The sequence below is a fragment of the Physella acuta genome, unplaced genomic scaffold (assembly GCF_028476545.2).
Source record: "Physella acuta isolate Inbredline_101_S28 unplaced genomic scaffold, ASM2847654v3 ptg001100l, whole genome shotgun sequence".
Classification (NCBI taxonomy): domain Eukaryota; kingdom Metazoa; phylum Mollusca; class Gastropoda; family Physidae; genus Physella; species Physella acuta.
The window spans coordinates 193,778-217,723 of record NW_026732617.1 but is presented as its reverse complement, the minus strand read 5'-3'; the positions used below and the strand labels follow the sequence as shown (position 1 = coordinate 217,723).

The 23,946-nt window shown below is 38.2% G+C and overlaps 1 protein-coding gene across 1 annotated transcript; it reads left to right on the top strand.

Annotated features, from left to right (window-relative positions):
* Positions 1-563: 563 nt before the first annotated feature.
* On the top strand, positions 564-22,145 carry LOC131955763 (uncharacterized). Its single transcript, XM_059320008.1, has 31 exons — positions 564-595; positions 1,073-1,146; positions 1,746-1,859; positions 2,270-2,361; positions 3,278-3,424; positions 4,396-4,581; positions 5,017-5,100; positions 5,490-5,666; positions 6,077-6,173; positions 6,475-6,665; positions 8,125-8,307; positions 9,086-9,145; positions 9,547-9,629; positions 9,964-10,123; positions 12,719-12,728; positions 12,991-13,057; positions 14,166-14,251; positions 14,538-14,627; positions 14,980-15,093; positions 15,194-15,285; positions 15,481-15,627; positions 15,840-16,025; positions 16,533-16,616; positions 16,963-17,139; positions 17,562-17,664; positions 18,545-18,711; positions 18,898-19,080; positions 19,263-19,322; positions 20,109-20,191; positions 21,202-21,355; positions 22,004-22,145. Exons 1-31 carry the CDS (start codon positions 588-590, stop codon positions 22,070-22,072), a joined length of 3,528 nt encoding a protein of 1,175 aa, XP_059175991.1. The 5' UTR covers positions 564-587; the 3' UTR covers positions 22,073-22,145.
* Positions 22,146-23,946: the final 1,801 nt, after the last annotated feature.

Here is a 23,946-nt window from a genome sequence, read left to right as displayed (position 1 = left end):
GGTCGAAGGGATTTTAACACAGGCAGAAGTGGGTTTATACTGTGGCAGATGGTAAACACACAGGGCATATGTGGGTTAATACTGTGCACTGGAAAAGTTTGTGAGCTTGATATTATTATCATTTATAATAATATCAGCGGTCTATGACCATATGCGATGACTAATCATACACTATATCGGACATCAAACAAAATTTTCAATCGATTGACCACATTCATATATGTTTTACAACACTAACCGACCTCTAGACATTATATATATATATATATATATAATATATATATATATATATATATATATATATATATATATATATATATATATATACACTACCTGTAGGTACATTTAAACTGTCTGGAGCTAACATTAACACAACAGTTACTTAAAGAGTCACAATTTTAATAATAAATAGCTTTCTATGTCATTAACTACCGGCCCAATTCATCGATTAACCCTTAACGTCTCGGTTTGTCTTTGGCGTTTTAATGAGTGTAGAATTTGAAGTGTTTACGGTGAAAATCGATGAAGTAGAAGTTCATAAACATGTTTTCTCGTGTTCATAATTTAGAGAGTCAGTATCAGATGCGATGGAGAGGTAAGATACAAATATTTCACTCGTTTATGTTAAAGTGCAAGTAGGATATTATAGATTTAATTTAATTGCAAGTTTGAGCAGGGGACGTAATTATGCTGTACTAAAATGTAATGAGCGGTCCGAAATTAAAAACCAAGATGACGAAGCTTGTGATCTAAAATACCTTTAGAAAAATCTTAACATTTATACTTATACTTAAAGTAGTCTGGGTTTAATTATTTTAAAAAAACCCGCTAATTAGACGTTTATTAGAACTTGGTTTGGCCTGTCCACTACTCATCGTCTAGCTCGACTCTATCAAGTCACTCTGGTCAAGCAGAGGGTGATAGGTCGGGGGTAGAGTGGGTGAGGGAGGAGACATTATAGGGGTAGGGTATGTGAGATAGGGTTGGAGAGAGAAAGGGGACATTACAGGGGTCGTTTGGGGGCAGAGAGTTGTATACCCATGTTTAAATACAAAACCTTTCTTCATTGCAGATTACTTCAGGCTTTTAGTCTTGTCGTTTTGCTTTCATTATTAATCGTCTTAACGAGCTCTGAGGATTTACAAGGTGATGTTAGTTAGCTCCGTTTCCCTAGCTACAATGGGATGATAAAAAGGATGAAAATTATGTTAATTATATTATAATAATAATAATTTATAATATATAATAATAATAATGATGACTCTAAGAATCTCTTATATAAATTTAATTAGGAATTTTGTTTATTTCATTGTTTGATGGCTTGTCTTACTTTTACCTCTATACAATCATCTTATTTCTCACTTTTACCTGTTTACTTTTGTTTCACCGTCTCAATCTTACATGTAAATTGACGTCTTCTTGTCTCAATTTGACCTGTATACTGTAGTCGCTCTGTCTCACATTCACCCCTATACAATCTCCACTCTTTGACCTTTACCTGTATACTGTCACCTGTCTCACTTTTACCTGTATACTGTCACCTGTCTCACTTTTACCTGTATACTGTCCCCTGTCTCATGTTTACCTGTATATTGTCCCCTGTCTCACGTTTACCTGTATATTGTCCCCTGTCTCACGTTTACCTGTATACTGTCACCTGCCTCACGTTTACCTGTATACTGTCGTCTCAGTCTCACCTTTACCTGTATACTGTTCTCACTGTCTCACTACATCCACCTGAGCAGTCAGTCTAGCACCAGACGTCTTCCCCTACCACCAGCAGCTGGACAGCAACTATGACCTCTACTGGAACTTCAACAGCACTCACATCATCTTCAGGACAGTGGTCAAGACGAAAGGTACGTCACATTATAGCTTTGTTACATAACAGTTAGCCATGTAATGTGCTACATTAGCTTCGGCTGACTCAAGTGACGTAAAATTACGATCTCGAAACACCAGAAATACCTGGAACTTTTAGCGAAATTATCATATATCGTAGTCCATCGACAGCCACAACTTACTCTGTCAAAAAATATCTGTCTTACTCTATAAGAGATCTGTCTTACCCTGTCAGAGATCTGTGTCTTACTCTGTCGGATAAAGACCCGTATCTGACAATCTGAGAGAACTATTTCAGAAAAAGATCTGTGTCTCATGCTTTGAACTTGTATTTTCTCTAGTTCTGTTGCCCTGCCTTTGTTTTGTCACCTTTAATTGTTGGACAGAAAATATTCTGGTTTTTGAAGTACTAAATATCCTTCCATAGGCTTTACTGGATTTGGAATATCCCCAAATGGATTTATGACTGGATCTGATGTCATCATAGGATGGGTGAAAGATGGTCAAGCATTCTTTAAGGTGAGCTGTACATGATGGTCTGGTATTCTTTAAGGTGAGCTGTAAACAATGGTCTGGCATTTTTTAAGATGAGCTGTACAAGATTTAGTCTGGCATTCTTTAAGGTGAGTTGTACATGATTTAGTCTGGCATTCTTTAAGGTGAGCTGTACACGATTTAGTCTGGCATTCTTTAAGGTGAGCTGTACACGATGGTCAAGCATTCTTTAAGGTGAGCTGTACACGATGGTCAAGCATTCTTTAAGGTGAGCTGTAGACGATGGTCAGGCATTCTTTAAGGTGAGCTGTACACGATGGTCAGGCATTCTTTAAGGTGAGCTGTACACGATGGTCAGGCATTCTTTAAGGTGAGCTGTACACGATGGTCAAGCATTCTTTAAGGTGAGCTGTACACGATTTAGTCTGGCATTCTTTAAGGTGAGCTGTACACGATGGTCAAGCATTCTTTAAGGTGAGCTGTAGACGATTTAAAATCAATTCAGTCACATACAAACAGGACCTTTTGTTATAAGGTGGCTAAACGATTTGATTATTTATTTCTTGATTTATATTTATATACGAAATTCTCTCATATTTTTCTTGTTGCCTAGCACAGAGTATATTTAAAAATGAGATAGATTTTTGTTCATAAAATTAACGCGATATGCTGTCATTATTGATAATCTTCAAGTGAAATAATATCAATTGGTAATGACATTAATTAAAGTGCTATAAATGAATTTGTTAATGATATTAAGGTGAAATAAATGATATTGGTGAAGATATAAAGGTAAAAGTAATACGAATTATATTATATTGATGCTGCAATAGGGCTGGTAACTAGGTCACCAACCAGTTCTATGGCTCAATCAGGTTTTATTGAGCCGTAGAGCTGTTTGGTGACCTACTTACCAGACCTATTGTAATGTTTCCATCAGGACCGGCATGCTCTGGGCAACTTCATGCCAGTACTGGACGACCGTCAGGACTGGTCTCTGATCAGTGCCACGGAGGTGGGGGAGTTCACCACGCTGGTGTTCATCAGGAGTCTATGGCTGTGTGGTCCAGACGATAGGCCCATAGTGGTAAACGTTGCTACATGGTTCAAAACTATGATTATATTTATATGAACTTTGGTTCAAAACTATTGTAATATTTATAAGTACTTTGATTCAAAACATTGGTTATATGTATATGTACTTATGTTCAAAACTATGATTATATTTATATGAATTTTGGTTCAAAACTATTTTGGTTTATGTTGGCTTGCATTGGTTTTAATGTATGCTGATAGTATGTATATTATTTTGTTACTATGGCGATAACTACATGTGTAAATTGGTTCAAAACTGTAATGATAATTGCATGTGAATTGGTTACAAACTATTGTAGCAATTACATATTTACAACTTTATACCTTCTTAAGCTAACCTACACCCTAACCTTAATACTAATGCTAACTCAAAGAAAAAGAGCAAGAAAATCATAGTTTTATAAATTTATATTACTCGACACGTGTTTTTATGATACGTTAAAATAATATGCGTCAAAAGTCTCGTTGTATAATTGTATTAATTCTGTCTACACTGCAATACACAACAGCGGGTCTACATTTAAACAACGTCAACACATAAATCTGATCAATCTCTTATGGCATGGTCCAGTGGTAGAGCACATAACTGCTAGCCCTCAGTATTGGTTCAGAACTGGGTAAGATGAACGTGCACAAAGCTCTAATGGGTACCTGAGTTAGGTCAGAGGTCGCAGGTTTGCCTCACGCTAAACACGCAGACTCTAAATAAGGTTATTAAAAGGAAATCTCTAGCCCGATTTTGGTTAAGGATTATGTGGGCGGGTTGATGTTTTAAACTTGTAACCTAACTTTGACACATTTCAAATGAATCGATTTCTTTCGATTTCGTCCGTCACGAAATCTCACATACTTCAGAGACCGACACATTTAAAATCACAAAAGTTTGTCTTATTTTATTTCTTGTTATTGCATTTAAAAACTTGTTATAATAAATTTTAAAACACTTTTTATTGTTTGTGTCAGCCCGGTACAACCCGAATCATCTTCAGCTACAACCCCAACGACCCAGTGGCCGAGAACAACATCCAGTACCACGGCGCCAACAGACGGGGCACCAGGTCAATCCCTCTCCTGGAGCCGCCTGCAAGTGTTCGGACTCTGAACCCGCTGCCAGATGACGTCATCACGGTCGAGTTTCTAGCCGGCAATGTGAGTATACATCAGTGTATGCAGAGAGTAAGTCATATCATTCTATGCAGAATATAACCAGAGTTTCTTCCAGGCATCTCTTCGGGGGGGGGGGGGGGGGGGGCAAAGCACCCCGAACATTTTTTACCGCCCCCCCCCCCGAACGGAATGAAATTTATATGATTTATATAGAAAATATATACTTTTAACAGTGTCCGCCCCCCCCGAAGAAAGTTTACCGCCCCCCCCCCCCCGAAAATTTCAAGTGCCCCCCCCCCCCCCCCCGGAGAAAAAAGTCTGGAAGGAACACTGAATATAACGCACATAAGTCTATGCCTCTTTGTGTCACTATACGCATACACTAATGTACCGTCAATAAACTAGTAAACGCGATAAACTACAATAAAACATACACACTATAAGGTCTGGTAAAAATGACTTAATTTTGTATTGCAGTTCCAAGTCCCGGCTACCGAAACCTACTTTAACTGTAAGATCTTAAAACTTCCAGACTTGCAGATGAAACATCACATGATTCGGGTAAGTCACCTGTCAAGTGTGAGGGTGTGTGTGTGTGGGGGGGGGGGGGGAGGGGGTATTAAGGAAAAATTTATTGTCCTATTTTCTGCAGGAATCTTATATACGCTATGCAGTTATATGAGGATCTTGAGTAACATCTTATTAGATTTTAGATATATTTTACCGGAAGCTTTCCAGAAAACAAAAGCGTCTGTTTTGTAAAGTGTAAGGCTGGTCATTTTTGCAAAAGAATTGATAAGGCATCAAGATAATTAGAAGCAGCTCATTCAGCCCATGAACTAGGGGGGAACTCACAGGGAACTAACACATTTCCTAAAAATAAGAGCCCAGCCGGGAACTAACAGGGAACCCACAGGGAACTCACAGGGAACTAACATATTTCCTTCCAGTACCAGCCAGTGATCCAGGCCGGGAACGAGAACACGGTGCGGCAGATGATCCTGTACGCATGCGCAGACCTGCAGGCACCAACCTACGAGGGCTACACCAGTGAGTGTCGTGCCATAACCTCTGAACTCAGCCAGAGATGTCTGGGTATCTTCGCCTTCTGGGCGCCAGGGGCCAAGGTAATTAGCACCTCTAACACGTTTCACTATTTTTTATCTTGTTGGCATCATGTTTTCTGGTGTTGAGCTGAAATCAAAGCGGGGAAACTGGTCTTTGCGAATATTTCGTAGACACTTAATTGGATACTTCTTTTTTCATTTTTACCACTTTTCGTTACATACCTTTATAAGAGTTCAATGCATTTAAGAATAACCTGAAATAAATCTTAGTAACAGAAATTCCTTTAAATACTAAACAATGATTAGTCAAATGCAAGCATTAATATATGATAATATAATTTTAAAGTTGCCACCATATATAATGTAATATTGTGGTTTTTATACTTGTCTAACCGAAGCCACGAAAAAATATTAAACTACACAAGTTTGTCTGTGTTATACATTAATCTACATGCGTACTATTTCCCCAGACCTTTGAGTTCCCTGAACACGTAGGGCGGTCTATTGGAACTGATGCTGTATATTTCAAGTTAGAGATAAAATACGCCAACACCCTTTTAAGAACAGGTGATTATAATTATATTTTTACATCATTTTTAAACTAACTCAAACTTGTTCAAACTCAAACTAGCGTCACTCCACTGGTACTACTGTAGGCTTTAGATATCGGCTACTTGGTTTATGATCTGACTTCTCCCAGCCAAAACTAGTTTTAGACATAACATCGCAAGGAATTAGACAAGAATTAGATATACACCAGTCTGGCGCAGTTGAGGCTCAATGCAATGTCTGATTAAACACACAAGTTAGAAACGTCTCAAATTATTCTCATTGTTTTGACACATTCTTGAATGACATACATTCCCAGATATTGTTGACAATTCCGGGTTCCGCCTGTTCTTGACCTCGACTCTCAGAGAACATGACGGTGGGAACCTGGGGCTCAGTCCCCTACACAGTGAGGTGACGCCATACGATGATTGGTACACGCGCATCCTCCCACCCAACACCCCGAGCTTCACGTCTAGGATCTACTGCCACAGATACTGTTTTAGGAAGGTAAACACAGTCTGTACTCCGTTATTGTCTCGTTAGTTCGTTGGCTGATGTAGAGCACTGAGCTTCACCTCTAGGATCTACTGCCACAGATACTGTTTTAGGAAGGTAAATCAACACACTATATACCCCATTATTGTCTCGTTAGTTCGTTGGCTTCACCTCTAGGGTCTACTGCCACAGATATTGTTTTAGGAAGGTAAATCATCACACTCTATACCTCTATTGTCTCGTTAGTTCGTTGGCTGATGTAGAACACTGAGCTTCACCTCTAGGATCTACTGCCACAGATACTGTTTTAGGAAGGTAAATCAACACATTTTATACCTCTTTATTGTCTCTTTAGTTCGTTCGCTTCACCCAGAGGCGTAGCGACCCTTCCCGGCACCCGGGGACAAACTTTCAATTTGGCGCCCCCCTCGGGAGCAAATTTTCAATTTGCACCCCCCCCCCTCAAACTTTCGATTTGCACCCCCCCACCTCAAACTGCAAAAATGTGCAGCTAAAATGACATATTAATTTGTTTTTACAACCCATTTTTGCGCCCCCTAAAGTCGGCGCCCGGGGACATATGTCCCCCCCCCCTGCCCCCCCCCCCTCCATCGCTACGCCTCTGGCTTCATCGCCAGGATCTACTGCCACAGATACTGTTTTAGGAAGGCAAGTCAACACGTTTGATACCCCTTTATTGTCTCGTTAGTCTACTGGTTCTTGTACAGCACTATTATACAGCCCTGTTCGTTTATAATTAGTCTTACCCACAATTTACTTTGGCATCTGTTGCTGATGCGTGCATGGAAAAATGTCACAAAAAACCTCAAGGAAAAAAGGGAAACACCTCGTAGGTAAAAGAGTGGGGAAAAACCAAACCAAATACTACACGAATTAGCACAACAGTACATTTACATGCACTTAATTAAGTGTCCAAACGTTTAATGTGCAACAATTATTTCTGGCTGTTTATCTAACCTCAGCCATCACTAGCCTAACGTATATTGTCCCTCTACGACTACTTGAATCTTTGAAGGTAATTTTGTTATTAAAAGAAGGAGACAAAAGAGAAAAAGAAATCTAATAATTTAAAATTCTCTACCCTTAACGACGGTACAACTATAACTATGGTTGATATATTAAGTTACCATTTCTCACATGGCGGTTTATAGCACAGATGAAGTAGAGTTCACCTATTTCCGTGACACCGACACAAATTGTTAGTGGGGTCAGTTCGAAGCATATTTAGCCTGTAAATCTATGGTGTATATGTTAGATGAATCTGAACAATATTTAGCCTGTAAATCTATAGTGTATATGTTAAATTAACTGAAGCATACTTAGCCTGTAAATCTATGGTGTATGTTAGATGAACCTGAATCATATTCACCCAATAAATCTAAGGTATATATGTTAGATGCATCTGAAACATGTTTAGTCTGTAAATCTATGGTGTAAACTTGTTTTTCAGTATCTAGCAGGGACCAACATTCACGTCTTCGCTTATGGTCTGAGCACAAATTCTCTTGGTAGAAAAATAAGGATCCGCCATTTTAGATACGGCGTGGAGTTGCCTCCCATTGTTGATGACAAGTTTTATGATTTCAATAATCAAGAGGTCAGAGTGCTGCCAAGGGAGGTCACCATAAAAAGTGTAAGTGTATTTTCCAAAGCTTCCTAAAACCCAAAGTATTTTGCTCATATATATGGTCAGTCTATATGAGTATGCAGATAGACAGTGTGTAATACACGTTAGTGATTGAACTGGATTGATTCACGGTCAAAATGTAATTTAGCACTGAGAAGCTCTAGTGATTAAATAACTAAAAAAATAAACAACATACTAAAAAAAAAGTGTAGAAGCTGGTCATCTGAGATCGGCCTAAGACCTCCCCCCCCCCCAGTCTGATCTATGGACAATAGAAATCTGAGGATTTTAAACCTGTTTAAAAATTATGATAGTTGTCATAGGTTATTTAAGTAATTACCCTAGTAATTCTCAAAGGTTAGATAAACGAATGAATCAAGTTGAATAGTTATATAACATCAACCGTTATTTCGGGAGCGTGTTTGGGGTGATTATTGTTACAACATTTTTTGTTTGATGTGATTGTTGTAGGACGTAGAACACATGTGAGTTTGTGTATGTGAGATTAGAACTCCTGCGTTAATTAATTAAAATTTAATCTTGCTTCTCTCATCAGACTGATTACCTAATTAATTAAAACTAAATCTTACTTCTCTCATCAGACTGATTACCTAATTAACTAAACCTAAATTGATTCTCTCACAAGACTGATTACCTAATTAATTAAAACTAAATCTCGTTTCTCTCATTAGACTGATTACCTAATTAATTAAAACTAAATCTTGATTCTCTCACCAGACTTATTACCTAATTAATTAAAACTTAATCTTGCTTCTCTCATCAGACTGATTTCCTTATCCTGGAGTGTGACTTCAGTTCTACCACCAAAAACAACATTACGTTTGTAAGATTTCAGTTGAAAATATTTTTAACTTATACTAGAAAAACTGTAAAAACTTTAATAATACGTGTTAAAATCTATGAACAAACTGTATAATGACATCATAAGGGTTGTTAATACATTAAATAAATATCGAGCTGTGACATAGATGACAAGTGTCGTTTGTGACATACATAACAAATGACGCGTTTTGTCATAGATGACATGTGTCGTGTTTTGACATTGACGCCATGTGTCATTTTGAGACATAAACGACAAGTATCGCGTTGTGACATAAATAGCAAGCTCCATGTTGTGACACAGATGACAAATGTTATGATGTGATAAATGACAACTATCGTGTTGTGACATTGATGACATGTGTCGTGTTGTGACATTAATGACATGTGTCGTGGGTTTTACAGGTTCAAGACTCCACTGGCATTGAAAAATGTACGGCGTTCCTCGAGTATTATCCTCGGGTGGGCCTGGTAGCCTGCACTAATAGGTAAAGTCAATCTAAGGTTAATCTGATTTTTTGTTAATCTCAGGTTAATCTGATTTTTTGTTAATCTCAAGTTAATCTGTTTTTTTATTAATCTCAGGTTAATCTGTTTTTTTTTGTTAATTTCAGGTTAATCTATCTCATGTAAATCTGTCATAAATAAAGTTATATTTATTTTAAATAAAATCAAATAATTTAATTTCCAGTTTTATTTCCTCTAATCACATAAAAAATAGACATATACCTCATACTGTCATTTCCTTACAACAAACCATGTTCTAACCATCTTGACCAAATGTACTGACCCATGACCTACACCCCCCCCCCCCCCCCCCAGCCCCGTGTTTATACGCGACAGATCCCTGGGCCTGTACAGCTGGCTGGACTATGGGTCCACACTCAACTGGACAGACCCTAACGCGGGGGTGGCGCTGCAGACCAAGGTGGACGACACTAGGGTGGCTAGTGCTTGTCTATGGGAGAAAACTCCGTACTGGGTACAGTTGTTTTTTGTATAAGGGAGATAACTCCGTACTGGGTACAGTTGTTTTTTTTTTATATGGGAGAAAACTCCGTACTGGGTACAGTAGCTTTTTGTATATGGGAGAAAACTTCGTACTGGGTACAGTTGTTTTTTGTATATGGGAGAATGTATGTGTATGGGTAAAGTTGATACAATAGTGTCTGTGGTGTAGTAGTGAAGGTCAAATTGTTGTGTTGTTAAATAGGTACGTGGTAAAATTTATAAGATGATCAAACGGGAGGTTTTTGGGGAAAAACAAATCGATGGTCATATCTTACTTCAATTACACATTTTCAAATGCTACCACTCGTTAAATACCAATTCATAAAACACCTGACGTAATACACCTGAGATAAAACACCTGACATAAAACACCTGACGTAAAACACCTGACATAAAACACCTGACGTAATACACCTGAGATAAAACACCTGACATAAAACACCTGACATAAAACACCTGACATAAAACACCTGACATAAAACACCTGACATAAAACACCTGACATAAAACACCTGACATAAAACACCTGACATAAAACACCTGACATAAAACACCTGACGTAAAACACCTGACGTAAAACACCTGACATAACACACTATTTTTCAGGACACATTCGGCATCAACAGGAAGCCTGTGATCAAGATGACGTACACACCACCTGACGTCTGCCCTGTCTAGAGATTTGTTCCTCACTAAATGCTGATCTAGTGAAGACATAATAAAATTTTTATTAATCTCGTGAGCTAAAATAGTTTGCTTTCACTGTTTAATTAGCGACTTGCATTCAGTCTAGAGTTGGTCCTGTTTTTCCAGATTTGGTTCTGTTTTATACAGATTTGGTCCAGTTTTGTCCAGATTTGGTTCAAATTTGTTCCAGGTTTGGTCCAGTTTTAGTTCCTCTAAGAAAATAACAAAATATTGAAAGATAAAGATTGTCACGTGAATATGACATTTCGTACTAACTAGGTCAATAGTTCCTTAGGTCTAGTTCGACTTTTTATTGCGAAATGCGTCCCCAAAGCAGAGAACTTTAGTCTCAAATATGGGCTTTGGTTCTGTAGTACTAGCTCAACTTTCTATTGCGAAATAAGTCTCACCAGAGGACCAGTCAGGTGATATGATCTTGACCCTGGGAGAGCTGGAGGTTGTAGGTAGTGAATGGTTCTCAAACTGTAACCAATTGTCTCAATATTTTCATGTTTCTCACTGTTGGAAAGTGTGGGTGTTTAGCCTTGTTACTGAAAGAATAACAAATCCATCACCGATAAACAGCCACCAGTGTAGTACCTATTGCCTAAAAGAGATTTTAAACTGTAGTAAAACTATGACTAAAGATTGAAGCTTGATGAGAATGAAAGAATAAAGAAAGGGTTGATAGATAGATAACCATGTAAGTTAGTTTAAGAAAAACAAACCATCGTTGTTATACGGATAAAACTTAACGAGTTATAAGGAAAAAATTTAAGAGAGTTTAAAATAAAGATCAGCATTGTTTGGAGAGGTCAAAACTTGCTGAAGGGGAAAGAAAGACCCCCGATATTTGAAGGGGACACAACAGTATGGTTTGAGAATCATCAAGACAGACCACCTTCTTATTTCTTCTTCTTCGTTCTTAATTTATTGTTGGAAGGTATCGAGCCTTATCTGCCAGAGGGTTTGAACTCGAGACTTTTTCGAATTTATCAACCATGAGCTATTGCCGACTCGACCACGCCTCCAACACAATTAAGCGTTACGTTAACTGGTTATGCGCCATTGAGGCCATTGACTCCGATTTCAGCCTGCTTTTCTTTTTGGATTGCTTCCATAACCTTTGTCCAACCAAGAACAAACTACAAGGCATCAGTTGTTTGATTATGGAGTTGTCTCTCCTAGAAGAGTGGCTGTCCCCAGCTAACGAGCCTCATCTGCCAGAGGGATCGAACTCGAGACTTACGGTTTAGCAACCATGAGCTTTTACCGACTCGACCACGCCGACCCCCTTGACTACCCATATTTGAAGGGGACACAACTCGCTGGTGTGAGAATCATTACGTGACGTGTGCAGCTTGAAGAATTTGTCTCATCACCCCAGACCAATGACCTTCACCTTCACGGGGTACTTGGTGATAATGTTTGGCTCTAGAAGATAAGTGAAGTTCTAGATAGACGGGGGGGGGGGGGGGGGGGGGGGTAAGATAAATCAGTCTGTGTATGTGTGTGTGAAAAAAGAAAGAGATTATCTAATCTTCGCTGAAAAAGCTTGTTTTTCTGAAGTAGATTACACTTATGGTGTACCATTTTCTGACCCCTCATCTTGGCGGCTAAAGTTTTATTATCAAACGTACATAAATTACTTTATTCTACTCTTTTGAGAAAGTTGACCAGTCTCAAATTATGTTGTAATCATCACTGTGTATAGCCTTTTACATAAGTACTAAGACATACACAAAAAAGCGTGTTTAGACTTGGACAAATTTTGTGTAGAAATGACATCGTGAATATTTGATTCCTGCACCTTTAGCTGAAAGAAATGTAAGTGAAAACTACAAAAATTGAGCTACTAGTCTTATGTGTTTGTCTACAGATCAAGTGTGGTAAAACAAAACTGATGAAAATAAAAACTAAAATTACAGTTACGACATGAGCTGGTGGAATGCAAGAGTTTGCAGACTTTAAATACTTTGGCAAATACAATGATGCTAATGGAACTAAACAAAGGAAATAGCATCAAGACTAGTTGACGTAGCCTGGGCCTTCAATAGACTCAGAAAAAAATCTTGAAACCATCCCAACCGCAGCAAAAATCCTAGATGAAGATTTGAAAACCAAACATACATGCAGTCATCTGTGTTGCAGAAAGGCAGAAGTTGAACAAGACAGAAAGCCTCTCAGAGATTTCGAGGGTCGTTGGCCTGAACCCATTGTGAAAGAAGTAAAAGATTATCTAATCTTTGCTTAATAACTTGTTTTTTTCTGAAGCAGATTACAGCTATACAGTACCAGCATCTGACCCCACATCTTTGCGACTAAATTTTGATAACCAACTTACATAAATTAGGGTTAGATATTGCCTTCTCTTCTAAGGTCGAATATTAATAAGAGATAAAAGGAGGACCGGACTACACGATATTGTGTGTGAAATAAAAGCAAGGAGGTGGCGATGGTTTGTTCAGGCTTGCGAATGTCAAAGAAGTCTCCACAACATGGCACTAAGGTGGAATCCACCTGAGTGAAAAGAGAGAAAGGCCTTATGGGAACGTGGAGGGGAGAGATGGAAGAAGAAGCGCTGAGCACAGGCTATACCTGGCATCAACTCATAGGCTGTATACCAGTGGCTGAGAATTGAGTACAGTCTAAATTAACTTTTACTACCAAAAAAGTTATTTCCGTGTACAAATAATAAACCTAAACAAAGGATGGTGAAAGAAGAGAAACTAAAAGGTTACAACTGTTTAGATTTGAAAGATTGATCTTAACACATGTTTGCTAATACATGCGTTGAAACGTACATTGCGCATGTTTGTTGTTTCTATTTAAATCATGCAATACATTTGATAATTTCTGCAATAAATTAATTTAATACAGCTTCTTACATAGCCATACATATTGGGATTAATGGGCGTATTAATTATTTTTAAATTGTTTTGCTTTATAATTTAGAACATTTCAAAACAGAAATCAAAGATTATATTTCTAAGCCGAAAAACTACTAATTTTGATATTTATAAAGTAGTTTGACCACAGTTATTATTCCAATCTCAAGTTTAAAACGCCCACTCCATTTGTCAGCATTTCAAACACGGATGGTACTGAAACCTCGCATGTCGTAAAACAAATGTTTTTTCCCCGACAAAATGTTAAATATATACTTAAGTCAATGTAGCACACAAATAAATCGCAAGTAAGCTTCAAATTTTTTCAAACCTTAAATTGGCAGTCTGATAAAATTATTACAATAAATTACCTTTGACTTAGTTTTATTTTCTTATCAACCATTGTAAGTCCCCCCCCCCTCCTCTTGCCCACTCAAGAACGACTTCGGAGATATTTAAAGGCACACTTTGCTACTGCTTTCAAAATTTTCTCTCAGTTCATTTCTTGACGCTTGTCACGACAGGTAAAGTCATTTTTCTTGATAGTTTAATTATGTAATCTTAAGGTAAAACACAAACACAAGTAGAATGTAATACAATATTTCGATTGGTCGAATCAGGGAATGCTGCATTAATGCAGTGACTGTGGAAGCATAGGTCTTTACGTTCAATTTCTCCAGCTAAAAAAAGCTTTTAAAACTTTAATATATATATATATATATATATATATATATATATATATATATATATATATATATATATATATATATTTGTATAATAAATCGTCTTAACATATACACAAATCTTCAGATCTGGCAATGAACTACTGTGCGGTACTAACACTCCTTACACTGACGTCATGTGCAGGGTTGTCCCTACCCCCAGCACCCCCTGTTGACGGTGAGCTCTATAATGTCAATGTTGTTTGTACGTCTAGACATCAGTAAATAAACACAATGTTGTTTGTACGTGTTGTGCTGTCGTGTCTAGAGACCAGTAAATAAACACAATGTTGTTTGTACGTGTTGTGCTGTCGTGTCTAGAGACCAGTAAATAAACACAATGTTGTTTGTCCGTCTAGACACCAGTAAATAAACACAATGTTGTTTGTACGTGTTGTGCTGTCGTGTCTAGAGACCAGTAAATAAACACAATGTTGTTTGTACGTCTAGACACCAGTAAATAAACACAATGTTGTTTGTGCTGTCATGTCTAGAGACCAATAAATAAATACAGTGTCTTGTCTCACTAGGTCAACTGTCCGCTGATAAACTGACCTACCATGTGGAACTGGACCCCAACTATAACCTCTTCTGGAACTTTAATTCCTCGCACATTATGTTTAAGACAGTGGTCAAGACAAATGGTCAGTTTTGGTAGAACATAGCTTTTAAAAAACACTATATATACTCTTGCTATGAAATATTGATTGTACATTTATTGAATGTTTTTGTTGAATGCTGTAGGCTACATAGGGTTCGGTATTTCATCCAATGGCGCCATGACAGGCGCTGACGTTGTGATTGGATGGGTCAAGGACGGTCAGCCTCATTTTGCTGTAAGTTTTTAAGCTTCTGTCTTTCCATTCTAAAATATATGTCGATAGCATTACTGTGTATATAAATCCGTGGTTATGTATGCACATTAATATAAATGTTATTAATATATTGAAAAATTATAATTACATAGACAACTGTATATAAATGTGTTACAATTCTGCAAATAACAAATCCCACATATGCCTGTGTCCCAGGATCGACACGCCGAAGGAAACTTCTTGCCTGCTATTGATGCCATCCAGGACTGGAGTCTGGTCTCAGCTGCTGAATCTGGGGAATACACAACCTTGATCTTTGTCAGGAAACTCGTCACCTGTGACCCTGATGACCTGCCCATCACTGTACGTGTTCCCAGACAATAATCGCCCGGTCTTAATAATAAGTGCTTCACACCTACATAAACATGTTGATGTATTTTAGAGACGATAGTAGCATAAAAACTTGAACCCGTGGTGTTTTAAGTTATATACCCATTTACGAAAATTAAAATAACCTACCAGTTGCTTATATCATCATATTAGAGATTATTAACTCGATAACTTGTATTCCGTAGAACGGAACGACCCGGGTTATTTTTAGCTACAACCCGAACGACCCAGCCTCCGATACCACGGTCATGTACCACGGGTCATCCAGACGAGGCGTCAAGTCCATTTTGATGCTGGACCCTCCTTCAAGCGAGACTAACCTGAAACCACTGCCCGATGACGTCATCACCATCGACTTCATGAACGTCAATGTAAGTTGTGCTCATTTATCATGCTGGTGTATTCATACAGGACACACACAATTATGTATACATACAGGACACACGCACTCAATGGTGTATACATACACGACACACGAACTCACACACGCTGAGACACACACACACATACGCACATTCACTGAAATACTGTCACACACATAGGCAATATACAGACAAAAATAAATACATATAAATATTTAAAGGCCTATGTGTATATATAAACATGTCCAATAAAAGTATATTGTATTAATATATCAGCTTTTTCTGAGCATGTAGTCAGATAGTGTAAGAAAACTGCGAGCTCACAGAAAATGTTTTGAATTAACATTTGCCTATATCGAGACAATATTACTATGCTAGTTTTATTGCTAAGCACTGCACATGTTGAGAGAAAAATGTTTTTACAAAAAGCAGTTCAAAGTTAATCATTTCATCCTATATTTTAAACTACTTATGTCCCCTTTCCCTCCTGATAATTGCCTCCCCTTGTTTGACCAGTTTACCGTACCTGCGACAGACACCTATTACAGGTGTACCATGTGGAAGCTACAGGACTTGGGACAGAAGCATCACATGATCAGGGTAAGTCTGTCACATCTCTACCCCCGGGCTTGTTGACACAACTTCCACAATCACGATTTAAAATCTCATTTAATATTTGAAACAGTAAACCAATATGTTGATTAAGCTACGGATTTATTTTTTTACGTTTGAAGTTATTTATGATAGAGAAATAAGTGCAACAATTTTTATGATACTTTAATAGTTGGTTTTCCTGTCTAAAGAGTTGTTGTTCCTTCTAAAAGAGTTATCGTTCCTGATAACAGCGTTAAGAAATAAGGAAAAATAAATATTCAGTGTGGTTAACTCTGAAAAAAATGTAACAAAAAATGACTGACTTAACCCCCCCCCCCCTCCCCCCGTCCAGTACGATCCAGTGATCGAGCCCGGCCACGAGCAGCTGGTCCACCACATCCTGTTGTACTACTGCCCCGGGGGGTTCGACGACAAGTTCCTGGGTACGTCATTCAGGTGTTATGACGACACACCTGCGGAGCTGGCCGAGTGTGAGCATGTGTTTATTTCCTGGGCCATCGGTGGACAGGTGAGTTGATAAGTTCAACAGGTGGGTTGGTTAGTTAGACAGGTGAGTTGATTAGTTGGGTTGGTTAGTTGGACAGGTGGGTTGATTAATTCAACAGGTGAGTTGATTAATTAGACAGGTGAGTTGATTAATTAGACAGGTGAGTTGATTAATTAGACAGGTGAGTTGATTAATTAAACAGGTGAGTTGATTAGATGGACAGGTGGGTTGATTAGTTGGACAGGTGAGTTGATTAATTAGACTGGTGGGTTAGTTAGTTAGACAGGTGTTGATCTATTTTAAGATAGGTGAGATTATTTGATCCATTGTGTTTAACGTAAAGGTTAGCTGACATCATAGAAATTGTTTTTTTCTCGATTCCACTCATGTAACACACAGTTTAGATAAACGTGCATGCACTAATTACCATACTAATTGATTAGGTGTTCAACTACCCTGATGTCGTTGGACATTCTCTGGGAGCGACCAACGATCCCTTGTATTTTAGAATGGAAACCCATTACAATAACCCTGACCTCAGAACGGGTAAGATGTCATCTCTAAACTTCCTGCTTTTGTATGACAGATGTCATCTCTAAATTTCCTGCTTTTGTATGACAGATGTCATCTCTAAACTTCCTGCTTTTGTATGACAGATGTCATCTCTAAATTTCCTGCTTTTGTATTACAGATGTCATCTCTAAACTTCCTGCTTTTGTATGACAGATGTCATCTCTAAATTTCCTGCTTTTGTATGACAGATGACATCTCCAAACTTCCTGTTTTTGTATGACAGATGTCATCTCTAAATTTCCTGCTTTTGTATTACAGATGTCATCTCTAAACTTCCTGCTTTTGTATGACAGATGTCATCTCTAAATTTCCTGCTTTTGTATTACAGATGTCATCTCTAAACTTCCTGCTTTTGTATGACAGATGTCATCTCTAAATTTCCTGCTTTTGTATTACAGATGTCATCTCTAAACTTCCTGCTTTTGTATGACAGATGTCATCTCTAAATTTCCTGCTTTTGTATGACAGATGACATCTCCAAACTTCCTGTTTTTGTATGACAGATGACATCTCTAAACTTCCTGCTTTTGTATTACAGATGTCATCTCTAAACTTCCTGCTTTTGTATGACAGATGTCATCTCTAAATTTCCTGCTTTTGTATGACAGATGTCATCTCTAAATTTCCTGCTTTTGTATGACAGATGGCATCTCTAAACTTCCTGTTTTTGTATGACAGATGACATCTCTAAACTTCCTGTTTCTGTATGACAGGTGTCATCTCTAAACTTGCTGTTTTTGTGTGACAGATTGTATCTGGTATCTCTTCCCCGTTAACTTATTGGTCAGATTGTGTCTTTAATATTCTATTGTTGTGGTGGATTTTATTCCTAAACCGTACTATTTTGTGCCAGATTTTGTCGACAATTCCGGAATCCGAATGTATCTGACGAAGCAACTGAGACAGTACGACGCAGGGATGATTGAGGCAGGGGTCGCCGTGAACCCCTTCCATGTGATCCCTCCCTACGAGAAAAGTTTCCTTTCAGCAGGTTACTGTAGTCCCGAGTGTATAGAAGAGGTCAGTACTCGTTTTTACCTGTCTATAGTCTCAATAGACAAGTACTCCTATTTACCTTTTAGTTCAATGGTTGCATGTTTATTCCTATACTTTAGTAATGCTGGTCTTTAAAAAAATATTGATAGTTTTTTTTTTAAATTTGGCTACCCTTTTTATTGTTTTATCTGGCAAACCTTCCAATTTTAGTCTCTGGGTGACACTGAGATTCGCGTGTTCGCGAACTTCCTGCACGCCCACCTCCTTGGCCGGAAGCTGCGCACACGCCACGTCCGTAATGGAGTCGAGTTGCCTCCCTTAATGGAAGACAACAACTACGATTTCAACTACCAAGAAACAAGGATGCTGAAAGAAGAACGAGTAATCAAAAAGGTAACTGGTAGAAAGAATGTAATTTTAAAATATTGTAAATGTTTCTGTACTTGAAAATAAATTTTCAACAAAATTACGAATGGGGGGAGGAGCGAAGTAGATATGGGTTTGATCTCAGCCGTAAGGAGTTTGCGTCTAAATTCCTGTTTTACTAGTTTAATTTTTCTACTGCTATCACACAGGGAGATACGCTGATCGTGGAGTGTGACTACGACTCAACAGGGAGGACTGGAATTACCTATGTGAGTTATGCATCAAGTTGATTACACCTATGTTAGAGGCTTATATAAAGTTAGACACAGCTATACTTTATTTTATTTTATTTTTTTATTTTTTTTATTAATTCAATTTTGTTTTAAACATTTAAATCAGTAATAGTAATATATTTGATAGATTTTACACAGCATCAAAGACATGAACAATGAACATCAATTGCATATATAATAATCAAAGGGAGAAAATAAAATGGAATAAGAACTAGATTAAAATAAGGTGTGCAAACTAGGCAAACAACACAGCTACACAAGTTTTAAAGTTAAACTGTTGTTAATTATAGAAGTCAAGGGCTAGAACGAACGAAATTTATATTTTCACAATGTGTATTTTTTATTGTGGTAGTGTTTGGTGTTATGTTGTATATCCTGCTACGTTTTGTACAAGTTTAACAAAATTAAGAATTTTTTCTTAATATATGTATTGTTTTCGCTGATAGTGTTTTTTGTGTGCCTGGTAATACATTTGTTATACGCCTTGTAGAGTTGTTGTTCCTTCTAATGGATTTGTCGTTCCTGCCAATAGAGTTGTTGTTCCTTCTGATAGAGTTATTGTTACTGCTAATAGAGTTATTGTCCCTGCTAATAGAGTTGTTGTTCCTGCCAATAGAGTTGTTGTTCCTTCTGATAGAGTTATTGTTCCTGCTAATAGAGTTATTCTACCTGCCAATAGAGTTATTTTGCCTGCTAATAGAGTTATTGTTCCTGCTGATAGAGTTATTGTTCCTGTTAGTGTACCCATGTATCTACCTATAGGGAGGTCTGAAGACGACCTACGAGATGTGTCTGTCCTTCCTACTGTACTACCCCCGGGCTCCACTCACTCGATGTCTGACCAGGTAGTTCACTCCTCAAACAAAAAACTATTTATTTAACTATTTCACTCATCACACAAATGACCTTTTATTTATCCAACTATTTCACTCATCACACAAAAAACTTTTTATTTATCCAACTATTTCACTCATCACACAAATGACCTTTTATTTATCCAACTATTTCACTCATCACACAAAAAACTTTTTATTTATCCAGCTAGTTCACTAATCACACAAAAAACTTTTTATTTATTCAGCTAGTTCACTCATCACACAAAAAACTTTTTATTTATCCAGTTAGTTCACTCATCACACAAATGACCTTTTATTTATCCAACTATTTCACTCATCACACAAAAAACTTTTTATTTATCCAGCTAGTTCACTAATCACACAAAAAACTTTTTATTTATTCAGCTAGTTCACTCATCACACAAAAAAACTTTTTATTTATCCAGTTAGTTCACTCATCACACAAATGACCTTTTATTTACCCAGCTATTTCACTCATCACACAAAAAACCTTTTATTTATCCAGCTATTTTACTCACCACACAATCAGTGTTTCTTCCAGACTTTTTCTCCGGAAGGGGGGGGGGGTGGCACTTGAAATTTTCGGGGAGGGGGCGCTTAACATTTTTCGGGGGGGGGGGGGGGGGGGACACACACTAGTAAAAGTGTATGTTTACTATATAAAATCCATCTCGTTCAGGGGGGGGGGGCGGTAGACTTTCTTCGGGGTAAGCTCCCCCCCCCCCCCCCCCGAAGAGGTGTCTGGAAGAAACTCTGCACACAATTAATCGGTTACAACAATAATATAAACAATCGTACAATAATTATAATTAGAGTTATATCTTATCTGTTATTAAAAACGACAACAATTATATTTTAAAACACACACCACAGCCAAACTGGTGCACAAAGATAGCCTCATTGGGCCACAAACACAGCCAAACTGGACTACAACATTTAACTATGTGCTAATTTTAATGCCATAGCCAGTCTTTAATTCTGACTTATTCCTCTACCAGGATAGACTACATCTCCCCCTTCACTGAGCAGGCGTTCTTTGGGGTGGTCAACACGCTAGACTGGACAAACTCCACCATTAGGGACGGATTTAAACAAGTTATTGACGCCTCCGATCTATACGACATCTGCTGGGTCGATAGCAAAACACAACAGGTAGTGTTTGGTTTACCTAGATACTGTTTATTTTAAAACAAATCCGTAAAACATGTTGTCAAGCTTACCTCAAGTTCGTAGGACGTTCCTGAGTTCACCCACCTGTGACGGGTACCTGAAACATGTTAGGAAAAGTACAGGCGGGAAGGTATTGTACGGACCTCACTATTCTTTCATATGCCGAAGTCACAAAAACAGGCTACCTACTTAATTCTGTCCCAGCGATTTCCAATTTGGAAAGAGTAGCTTTACTTTTTCCCAACACATTGGGCGTGTATTCGCCTGCCCAATCTGAAGAGTAGTATTAAAATGTTTTCAATCAATATACATAAATGCTGTATTCTAAAAATAGTTAACGACATAATTGTGTATATTTGAAGTTTTTAGAGATGTTAGCGTATGATTGTGAATGATTGTTTTAAGAAATGTGTATGCTTGATGTACTTATAATATGTATTTGGAAGTGTGAAGTATTGGTTTGTTTTAAATATGTGTATCTATGTGTACAAATAATTAGTGGGTGTCATCGTTATATGTGGTCATGTAGTTTTATGTATAAGATTTATGACCGTTGTAAATTAGTTTTTGTATATAACAAACATAAGTTATATTAAATTCATGAGGTTTATATTCCCTTTTCAATTCCAGAGCCTGTTCAAGAGAACAAGACCAACCATTACTCAGACCTATCAACCCACTAACCAATGCGGGAACTAATCCAATGTAGTCGAAACTCTTGAAGTGACTGAACTTTAATAATCTCAAAAATAAAAACTAAGATTGAAACAAAGTTATCTTGTTTTGTATAGCTCAGTGTCTAATTGTTTGATGCAGTATTGTACATGACTTTTTGTATTTAGTTTGATTGTAATAAGTGGTTGCTTAAAAAGACATCGAATAACAATCACATGTCGTTTAAACAAAACATTTGAGACAGCCCAGCAAATTATGCTTTAGAGCACACTATGAAGAATGGACAACGGTACTCGCCGACTTACATTTAAAAAATTATTTATGTACTGTTAAAAATAGTTTTATATAATTAAAGTTGTGCGACTGCATAAAACCACGAATATTCTATTTTAAGATAATTGCCTGTCTCAAATCAGTAAATGAGAGCAATGTAATCATAACGCTGATCATTTCTATTTCCTAACAAAGCACCTACACTGAACAACTAGCAGAGAGTATTCAATGTTTTGAGTGGAGAAACTCACAGTTACTGCTGGTTTTGGTTCATTTATTTATTTTCGAACATGGCGGCAATGCCCCAAATACGCTAATTGTTTGGAAATTAGTTGCATGGCAGGCAATAGCTGGACATTTATGGTTAACTATAGCAATTCGTTGAATGAAAAGATATCAGCTTTTGAATTGGCAACCAAATACCAATATATACCAGGTAGGAAACCAAATAAAACAAACGAGAATATTAAGACGCCAAACTACACAGGCCTGAAGTCGACAAATGCGCAAACGGTAATTAATCTAATCTAGCTAACATGAGAAAAAGACATAGTAAAATGGTTTTTGATTGAAACCCCCAATCCTCCTCCAACACCACCTCACCCCTCCAACACCACCTCTCCCCACCCCCACTCACTCCAACACCACCTCACCCCTCCAACACCAACTCTCCCCCCTCCAACACCACCTCACCCCTCCAACACCAACTCTCCCCCCTCCAACACCACCTCCACCCTCCAACACCAACTCTCCCCCCTCCAACACCACCTCACCCCTCCAACACCAACTCTCCCCCCTCCAACACCACCTCACCCCTCCAACACCAACTCTCCCCCCTCCAACACCACCTCCACCCTCCAACACCAACTCTCCCCCCTCCAACACCACCTCACCCCTCCAACACCAACTCTCCCCCCTCCAACACCACCTCACCCCTCCAACACCAACTCTCCCCCCTCCAACACCACCTCACCCCTCCAACACCAACTCTCCCCCCTCCAACACCACCTCACCCCTCCAACACCAACTCTCCCCCCTCCAACACCACCTCCACCCTCCAACACCAACTCTCCCCCCTCCAACACCACCTCACCCCTCCAACACCAACTCTCCCCCCTCCAACACCACCTCCACCCTCCAACACCAACTCTCCCCCCTCCAACACCACCTCGCCTCTCCAACACCAACACCACCTCCACCCTCCAACACCATCTCCCCCCCCCCCCCCCCTCCAACACCAGCTCTCCCCGCCCAACGAAAGAAAAAAGTAGCTGAGCCGAAATAAAAAAACATTGAGTTGACAGCGACCAAAAAAAGACTGAAATGTCATGGACCTGCTGTGCCATAAGACGAGAAGTCACTATGTCCCTCTGCTTCACAGTAGATCCGCTGAAATAACGGTAATATATCAACAAAAATCGATGTATTCCCTTATAATTTTTGGAAATTTTTTTAAAATACCACAGAGGCTTAACCTGTAAGAGAGCGTACATTCTTCTTAGTTATTATTTGTGTAAATCGGCGCTGTTCATAAATTTGTTTAATAAAAAAAATCAAATTTTGAAATATTATTCATAATATGTAAAAAGTCAAAAGTAGACGCATTTTGAAACACTCGACTCTTT

Bases quoted from the DNA above. Each gene is read 5' to 3' on its own strand.
- LOC131955763 (XM_059320008.1), top strand. The intron at 3,425-4,395 runs GTAAACGTTGCT...TGTTTGTGTCAG, and splicing joins CAGACGATAGGCCCATAGTG to CCCGGTACAACCCGAATCAT. The intron at 19,323-20,108 runs GTGAGTTATGCA...ATCTACCTATAG, and splicing joins GGAGGACTGGAATTACCTAT to GGAGGTCTGAAGACGACCTA.